Source organism: Montipora capricornis, chromosome 6, assembly GCF_036669925.1.
Source record: "Montipora capricornis isolate CH-2021 chromosome 6, ASM3666992v2, whole genome shotgun sequence".
NCBI lineage: Eukaryota > Metazoa > Cnidaria > Anthozoa > Scleractinia > Acroporidae > Montipora > Montipora capricornis.
In genome coordinates, this window is record NC_090888.1 from 17078990 (window position 1) to 17088989 (window position 10000).

General features: G+C 40.3%; 1 protein-coding gene across 1 annotated transcript in view; it reads left to right on the forward strand.

Annotated features, from left to right (window-relative positions):
- LOC138053296 (ATP-binding cassette sub-family C member 4-like) overlaps positions 1–10000 on the forward strand; it is a 50006-nt gene that overhangs the window by 25028 nt on the left and 14978 nt on the right. The window contains exons 6-9 of the mRNA XM_068899951.1: positions 2933–3026; positions 3226–4665; positions 7453–8023; positions 9827–9963. Coding sequence (XP_068756052.1) covers positions 2933–3026; positions 3226–4665; positions 7453–8023; positions 9827–9963 — 2242 coding nt within the window. The remainder of the gene's footprint in view (positions 1–2932; positions 3027–3225; positions 4666–7452; positions 8024–9826; positions 9964–10000) is intronic.

The following is a 10000-nucleotide window of genomic DNA, read 5'->3' on the forward strand; positions in this document are numbered from 1 at the left end:
ACCATTGACCAATTACGTGAATCAGTTGGATCATTAAATAATTAAAAATGCAATGCAAAGCTTTCAACAGGGTGCTTTCATGGACTAGAAATAAATGAAAACCTCAACAGGCTGAAGTCACAAAATGTTGAACCAGTTAATTATTTATAACTGGAGGTCAGGTAGTGCTGGGAAAAGCCATTTGATCAAAACAATTTACCACACTCTAGTTGAATTTCAGCATTCTCTTGATCATTTATAAGATCGTATGAATAAATGACAGTGCCATGCTTGTTTTTTAGCCATTCTAGTGCTTCTGTTACTAGTAAATAGCTGATAGAGATGCTGTAGTGTGCACCAAAAGTTGTCTAAAGTGTGCAAATTGCAATAAGAGAAAGATTAGCGGCAAGTCATCGATGTAAAATTCTAAACTGGGCCTGAAATTTGAAGCATACTGAAGAAACCCATTTCACTGCTGCATTGTGGCAAATTTTCAACCAACCACGCATGGACGCATGGTGGGCTGAATGGAGTTAAACTAAGCATAAGACCCCAAGTACGCATTGCGGACCTATTTTTTTGCATTGCTAGCAACATTGATAACGGGGGGAGGGGGGCTGCAGTGTGGGAGATAATAGGTAAATTAATAACGCCCCAAGAAGGTGAATTTGCAACTTGTTGTAGCATCGTGACAAAAATCATTGCATTGACGCGTACGGCTCTGCAACCTTAAAAATTCTCTTCGATTTTCAAGATTTGCTCAGGTTTTTGCCATCGCCATATGATCGGGACAGACGGTGGTCGATCATTGGAATTTGATCAAAAGCAAATAAACCAATTGAAAGGCGCAGATTTTCCCCAAGAGGGACAAAATTATTAATCTGCTAAAAAAGATTATAAGTGATTCTAGCAAAATTATCAGCTTTTCATATGCCCAAGCCTGGGAGGTGAGCGACCTTTGCAAGTGGAAGAAATCAGGGGCACCCAACGAGAATATTGTTCAAAACCACTTAAACATAGCATTGTTAAACGTATTTTCGTATTTAAACGATAGATATAGGCATATTTTAATCCCCTAAAAAATTTTATCTGTTCGGATTTTCTAGCTGAAAGTGTAGTGATACGAAAATTATAGGGGTCAAAACTTACCTTTTCGAAAATTTCAGCCAGAAAAAAGGCTCCCGAAAATTCTAGGTGAACTTTTTAGGATAAAAATCCGTGAAAATCGGCAATTATTCCATTTTTCAGATGTTCGAAAATCCTAGGACAGGCAGGCAAGCAAGACATTTTAGAACAAATGATCCGAAAATTCTAGATCTCAAATCGTCTTTCGAACAGATATTTTCCGAAAATTGACGTTGGGTGCCCCTGAGAAATTCGGCTAAGTTCTGGAGGCTGTCGGCCGTGAGCGGTCTTGGAGGCTGCGCACCATGTCTATTTATATTGTATGTGACGACGCGTCGGATCTGATGGGGAAATCGAAGCGTCCGTAAAACCCACCAAATCACTCAGGACAACAAAGAAAATAGTGGGTGAGTGAACTTTATTCATCTGGCTGTCGATAAAATGGATTTTCGAAAAGAACCGTCGCGATTTGAAGTTTTTATGGAACATTTTCCTAGATCAGTTGAATCGGCCGTTACAACTGTCGCAAAATAACGTGACATCACGCGCTCTCGCATTTCTTAAGCCCGTTACACACGAGCAAGTTTTCCCTAACAAGTGTCATTGACTGACAATGTTCATATGCTCATGTGTATGAAATACAAATTTTCTTTGACGAGTTTTGCCTTGACAAGTCTTAATGGCTTGTCATTGTAACCGAATTAACAACTTTTCTTTGACAAGTTTTCACTGTAGCCAGCAAAACAATTACACAGCGGACGACATAAAAACAAACCACGGGGGGCCATTGGAGTGAGTAATCACAAGAACAAGACCGCTGTGCGCCCGCAATTTCTCAATTTTCTTGACAAGTTTTCTTTGTCGACCCGTACAGACGAGTAAGTGTGCCAATTTGCAATGTGTCAATTTTTATCCTTGAAAAAGCACTTGCTCAAAAGCTAGCAAGTGCACTTGTCAAGGAAAAAAATGGTATGTTGTTCTTTCAACACCAGTAAATAAAATTTGCCAAGTCAGAGCTTGTCAATGAAAACTTGCTCGTGTGCAACCGGCTTTAGAGCAGTCTGCCTGTTAGTTAGACCACGAGGGAATTTTTTGCAAATATGACGCTGCGAAAATATTTTCACTTTTTCAGCGATTTTAAGGCTTGAAATTCCTTCCAATGAAAAGCCTTTTCTTTATCCTTTCCGAGGCCTGTAGTGTCGGATGGGTTCGAATGCGCTGAAGTAGAATGCCTTATATGTAGGCGTAATCAAAGCTACAGGACCGAGATTTTCAGGGAAACTGGGGCCATATCTCACCAGTAGACTCGCGAATTTTACAGAGATCGATTGCAATGGCGGCGTTCTACGAAATCCTACAAGAATGATGCGTGCACTCATCATTTTCGAAGCCCGGAAGGAAATAGAGTTTTAAAGCAACCATGAAACAAATAAGACAATTCCTAAATCCCTTCTACGAGTGGACCTGGTCTCGGGAGACTCGACTCTCGCCTGGTAAACAAGTTTTTTCGTACGAATGACTTATAAATCCAGTTAACACAAACGATAAAGTATAACTTTAATTTAGCCGAACAGTCTAACTTTTGAATGGCCTTTTTTCGCCTTTAACTCTGTGTCTGGTTTCGCATAAAAAATATGCAATATAGCGCACAGTGAATTATTGTCCAATTTGTCAATTTATGAATAAACTCAACCTTCAAAATTAAAAAAAAAAATATGTTGGACTTCTTTTAAGGGCGTGGGTTCTGCTGGAAGCAGGCTGGTCTATTATTTGTTATATATATTTTTTTCTAATCATCGTTATTTTCTTTTCTGTAACCTGTTTACAGGAAGGAGATGGACATAATTCGTTTAAAAGGCTTAATTGCATCAATGTTACTAGTTCTGTTCTTCACAACGATTCCTATCACCACTCTGGTCTCAGTAACAACTCTGGTGTCGATTGGAACCCACTTGTCATCATTTGCAATATTCACACTTCTTCTAGGCTTTACAATATTAAGATTCATATTTTGCTACAACGTGGCTTTCACCATGCTAGTTGCTTCGGATGGAAAGGTAGCACTTGATAGAATACAGACATTCCTGATGGAAAAGGTAACGAAGTTCGAATGAAACGGAGAAAACAAGACCCAAGATCAAAATCCATGGAAAATAGATCTGGTGACACCAGGATCATTCGCTACTAGCACAGTCTTTAAAGAGCCTTATGTCTCAATTTCTAAAGCGTCCTGTTCCTGGAACCAAGAAATTTTGACCAACACATTGAGTGACATTACCCTTAATGTGCGAAATGGTAACCTGATAGCGATAACAGGTGCAGTTGGAAGTGGAAAATCCTCTCTATTAACAGCTATTCTTGGAGAACTTCCCCAACATAAAGGATCAATTTCATACCACGGAAAGGTAGCCTATGTTCCCCAAATACCTTGGGTATTTTCTGGCTCCATACGAGAGAACATCTTGTTTGGATTGGCTTTTAACGAAGAGAAGTTTCAACAGGTTGTTCATATATGTGAGTTGACGAAAGACTTGGCGAACTTCGCAAATGGCGACCTCACAGAAATTGGGCAGCGAGGCGTTACCCTCAGTGGAGGTCAGAAAGCACGTGTGGGTTTGGCTCGTGCAGTGTATGCAGGCGCTGATATTTACCTGCTTGATGATCCACTGAGTGCAGTCGATGCTAAAGTAGGAAGACGACTTTTTGAGAGTTGCATACTAGGCCACTTATCAGGTCATATTCGTTTGCTGGTCACACACCAGTTGCAATATTTGAAAGATGTGGATCGCGTTGTTGTGATGGAGAACGGTTCAATCATTCACCAAGGGGAGTACGATGAAATTCTAGACCATGGAGCCTTACTGGGAGTAGCAGGATTGCCTGAACAATGTGAAGATGGACCTGGATTCCCAGAGACAGTCAGACTACAGAAGATTAATAATAATGGGATTTTAAAGAAGGAGCTGGAAGGGTCATCGATCCCCTCAATCAATGCATGCAATATTCCTGGGATTGCTCAGCAACAAACCTCAGATGTGAAATTGATTGAACGAGTCCAAGACAATAAAGAGATGATCGATACTCAGCACGATTCTTCAGTCTCGATCGTCTCAGGCTCGAAAGGATCAGCAGAAGGTAAAGATAGTGAGGCCTTTGAAGAAGGAGATAACAAAGTATTGGGACCTGATCCGCAACCAGAGAAGAAAAGAATTTACCAGGATTTGTCTGAGCCCTTTGAGAATGCTCCTGGTGTTAAGGAAGCGGACGAATTTCATGATAAAGGTATGGCCAAGAAGTCAATGAATGAGCCTTCCCTCTCATCTGTAGCAGGAGAGCCAAACGACGCCTCTGTAGATGATTTTTATCCTACTGATTCCCTAGCACTCTTAAACATGAGTGATGAGCTAGATCCTGAGGAAAGAGCAATCCTTGATTTAAGGGAAGACGAGGAAACCAAGAGTATAGGAACTGTGACCTTTAGACTGTACTGGAACTATTTTAAGGAAGGACTGCCTGTTTCTGCGATAACACTTCTTGCAATTTCCCAAATGTTTGCTCAAGGTAAATCTGATTCAATAACTTTAAAATTATTTTTGTGTTACATACTATATTACGACCACTCACGGTAAGAACGTCTACTTTTGGGGCTGAGGCTGAACGTTCTTGTTTTTTGTTTGGCGATTTGAGCCAGAAACTGTCTGGAAATTTTCCTAAGGGATACTGTCATGCTAAATTTGCTATTTTTATGTCAAAACTGAATACAAATCTAAACTAGTATTTTAGATCACACGTACAACACATCCGACAACCTACTTAGAAGATTCAAACAAAAAAGAACTTCAATGGTTATTGACAACAAAACAACAGCTTTATTGATGCAAAGACGTTGTTTAGTGTTTTGAAGTTTGACTAAAATAGCGTGACAATACCTCTTAAAGTCGTGTGGTGTACTAAGTTCAACTACAAAGTGAGTTGTTCTGCAAATTACCATGCAAAACGGAAACCACATTGTTAATGTTTAAAAAACGCCCCTAAGTATGTATTTGACGGTTAATAGACCATTTTACAGTTGTAGCTAAGTTACCTGGCCTACGAATGGAAGCGAGGCTGCCGGTGACCCTGTTTTGATACAAACCTCCGTGCTTTTGTAATGTTAATACGGACTAATTAGAATTACAACAACACAATTTGCATGATAAAAGCAGTGGGGGCTGTATCAATGCAAGGTCACCGGCAGCCTCACAGCCATTCATAGGCTTAGTTGCCGAGCAAACAACTATAAAATGGCCTATTGTCGTGTTAGACTACATTTATTTTTTCTTTATTTATAACTGATTCTCAGTCTGGGTATGTACTTACTATGTTCTTAAAATTATGATTAATCTAAGCCTGAACGTCTTGTAACAAAAAGGCTGTATTATGTTTTAAAGAATTTACGGCTTGGGCAATCGTGAGACACTAGCATACTGGCCTGCTTAGCAAGCGTTTCCAGCGGGCGAGGAGGGAACTCTTTTTTTCGGCCGCGCGAGAATAGAGCGAGCGCCAAAAAAAATATGGAGGTGGGAGGGGAGGAGAGAAGAAGGAAACGCTTGCGGACAAACCCTTCGATTTTGAAAACTCCCATTCGCCCACGAACGGGGTCTCTGATTAGCGCGGCTCGGATTTTTTAATTGACACCTCTCAGTCCCTCATGTCAAAATAATGTATTGCTCGTAGCAAGTGAATGAATCAGAGAAAGTAATTCGCTTTCGGTGGACTGATTTTCACTTTTCGCTCGCTGAAATCGCTCACTACGCAGGCTAAATGGCAGAGAGATCTTCTTTTCAAGAAATAATACATCAAGCAGTTAGCTCCGTTGTCGATGAAGGATTTAGCGGTGGCTTGAGAGAAGAACAACAAATTTCGATGTAAAAACAACTCGTCCAAGGGGGAGATTTGCTCGCTGCTCTTCCCACTGGTTTCGGGAAAAGCCTCATTTCTTACGAAAAACAATGCTTACGTATAAATTATTAGGCCTCTCAAAAGTATTGCGAATGATCAAATCAAGGAAGACTTCAATGGGGATTTCGGCTAGCTGGTAAACAGACTCCGAAACGATTCAATCTTGCGAGATCACTGTGTTTTGCACCGCTGTGGAGCAATACTGTTGAAATTCTGTGGTGTAATACCGACGCTTTGGGATTTAAAACCTTGACATTATTGCAGAAGCAAGTGCAACACTATTTATAGCTCTTTCTTTGACTTTAACATCACTTTCTTCAATACACAAGCGCCAAGAACAAGGTGTTAATTACACCACCGAACAGAAAATTGTATAGGAAAACCTAGTAATGACGGTGGGCTTGTTTACAACATTTCAGAGGCTCTGACATTTCAATAACCCCTTTCACGGTTAGTTTTTTCATGTGCATTACAATGTAATCTAACGTGAATACGAGGCAATTTCGGGTTGAAACTACAAAATAGCACGAAATTGCATCACATACATGCTAGATTATATTGTAATGCAAATAAGAAAAACTAACCGTGAAAAGGGCTATAGACCCTTTGCATAAATGGCGCCCAAATTTGAATAACAATACTTGATACATCCTTAGCCTCGTGTTTATGTTTCAAGACAAAGGATTTTTCTCATAAATGTGAGGCTAAGGATGTATCAAGTATTGTTATTCAAATTTAGGCGCCATTTATGTAAAGGATCTATTGAAACACTTTTGTTCACAGCATTTGGGACCTCTTTGTAGCGGTTAGCTGCCGCATGCAATTTGCCTTACCGAACATTAAATCTTATCGTCGCCGGAAATTCGTACGAGAACATTTCCATAATTGTACTTCGAGGCCGCCTTCGGGAATTAAGAGTATCTGTTTTCTAATTAATCAATATTATCGTTATTTTCCTAGTCAACTTTTTTAAGCTTCTCTTGCCCAAAGTTCATTCCCGCTAGGTCAGACCAAACGACAGCCGATGACACGTACGACAGGTCAAGTAGGCAGTTTTCAAAATGCAGGGGTTTGTCTGCAAACGTTTTCTTTTTGTCTCGCCCCATTTTCGCGCGGCCAAAACATTAAAACTCTTGCTACGCAGGCTACTAGCATACCGAACAGAAATTTTCTTTTTGGTTTTGGTACGGTATAATTTTACGGTGAAGGGACAAATAACGCAAAAATATTTCAAAGTAAAAAAAGCGTTCAGCAAAAGGTGTACTGTTTGTTTCTATTGTATCCTTGTGATTAGAACTGAAACACAGTTATTGCTGTTGTAAAGATTAAATTGAGGATAAAAGTACCATATTGACACTCCTTTCATTGACTTTTTCTTCAATTTTACTAATATGAACACTGTTCCAGTTTGCCTCTTAGCTCCAAATTGGTGGTTGTCTAGAATAGCCGAGATGTCACATGACCAACAGATGGCGACGAACACCCATGTCATTTATGGTAGTTTAGTGGTGGTAGCCCTTGTTGTCATGACAACGTCGTCTTTCTCCTTTTACTACCTCCTCCTCAAAGCGGCTGAAAACCTTCACAGTAAAATGACGGTGGCGACTAACAAGGCACCTGTAGAGGTTTTTGATTCGACCCCAGCTGGGCGTATCCTGAATCGGTTTTCCAAAGATGTTGGCTGTATGGATGACGTATTACCACCATTATTTCTTCAAGCTGTTATACTCTGCTTCTTTTCCCTCAGCGGTATTTTGGTTCCTGCTTCAACAAACTACTGGCTCTTTTTGGCCCTTCTCCCAATAATTGGAACATTTCTTTACTTTGCACGTTATTATTTGAGGTCCTCCAGAGATCTGAAGAGAATTGAAGCGATCAAATGCAGCCCTGTATACTCACACATCACGGAAACAGTAAATGGCCTGGAAATAGTCCACACTTCAAACATGAGAAAGCCCTTTTTGGAAAGACTAAAAAGGTTAGTCTTCATTTAACCGTTTGATTCATTTAAGAGTGTATAAGTAACAAAACAGTAAAAACAAGGATTTCTCCAGACAGAGCAGGGAACTCGTTGTCTGAGGGCTCCTTCAAACGTTTACGTTGACTGAAATAATTTAACAACTAAATAAGCCAAAAAGGAACTGGTTTTTCGGTCTGACAAGCTTACAACGATGACTGCAGCTATTGACAATCGACGGTCTGACAACCGACGGTAATTGAAGTCAACCATTTTCTAGGGTCTGTATAGAGGTCAGTTATCAGTTAAACCTTTCCCCATTTGTCTACTGTCAGTGACATTTCGTGCTTACCCTTTCAGTCCTGAGCGTAACGTAATGCTTTAATTCGTTGGTCACGCAATGACCTTGACTTTAAATCACATGAACATTTTGTGTTCACTTCGCACATGGCCACATAACATTTCACAATTATTCGCCGAAGGGGAGGTGAATATCGGTGAATAAAAACCGAGACGAAGTCGTTTTGTTTAGCCATGACGAAAACCAATCAAATAAAGAAAACCAAACAAAACAATCTAAAATGCGTTAAAACAAGAAGAGGTGGAAAAATGATAAATATCCCCTAACATAGGAAGTTTCCAAGAAGAGTGTACCACTATACTGCGTACTTAGGTTACCAAATACCATCACGGTCGTGCATTTTCCTTTAAAAACAAGAGTGCCAAATAAACTTCCGACTGGAAATCGAATATTCGGAATCATCTTTTTGGATTGAAACCGGCGAAAAATGCAGGAAGAAACACAGGCGCCTCAAGCTCAGTGTGAGCATGGCCGACAAAAATATAAGGATTTGTATGAGAATCCCAGAGAAATGTTCGCAAGCCTGCATGACATGCTGACGATCAGACTCAATAGGACTGTTCATTTCGTTCTAAGCTGAAAGTCATTTTCCTGATGAAAAACTGCACTTAGTTAGGACAACTTTTTCTTTTGTCCTGTGTTTGTTTATTAAGAAAGAGGATGTAACGTAATGATTTCATTCGTTTGTCACGCAATGATCGTGACTTTGAATCACGTGACTATTTTTTGTGTAATTTCACTTCGCACATGCTCACCATTAAAAAAGCTGTGTAGTGTTTTTACTAGTATTTTATCGCCGCTTCTGTTTGTTATTCACATGAAACACTGACAGTGAGACCTCAAGATTTTTCCCCGCCCTAAAGTGAAAGGAAAGGTCCTGGAAACGAGGTCAATCTCTCTTCTGAAGAAGATTAGCCAGACGTTAAAGCCATAAACAAGATTCAAGTATATACTGCGATAGTTCCTAAATCAATACAAAAAATTGTTTTAAGGAGCAGTCGTGGCTCAGTTGGCTAGTGCGCGGCTTTTGGAGCGAGAGGTCCCCAATTCGATCCTCCGTGACTTCAACGTCTGTTTCGACTTTTCTCTGATCCTTGTAGCTATAGCTTTAAATACCCGAGAAACGGAGAACTGACAGAGGGAGGGGGGTAAAGGGCGCACCGTCGGCTTCCATTGATACCAGCCTCGTAGCTGGAGGAACTACCGACGCTAAATGAAGTTACTTTACCTTTACCTTTACCTTTAATATGAAAGGCAATTGTTTTAACTAATTGCGATATTCAATATACTTGACCAAAGTGTAGGAAGTTATAACTCCTTCCCTGACCCATTTTCCGAGATTACAGCGTCTCACATGTGACAAAGCGGTTGGCCTTCCTTTCTTTCAAAATCCCATCGGCCATATTGATTTTCCCCTGATTGTCCTGTACTCTACCTTCTTTAATTTGTAATTCTCTTTCTAGGTATCAGGACGAAAACACACAAGCTTTTTTCATGGCAGTGTCTGCTAATCGTTGGTTGAGCGTACGTCTTGATCTGCTAGCTAGTGTGTTTGCCACGATTGTTGCAGTGGCTGCAATTTTGGCTTCGGAAAATCCTGGTCAGTAAGTTAGTCCGAACCCAAACTGACACAAATC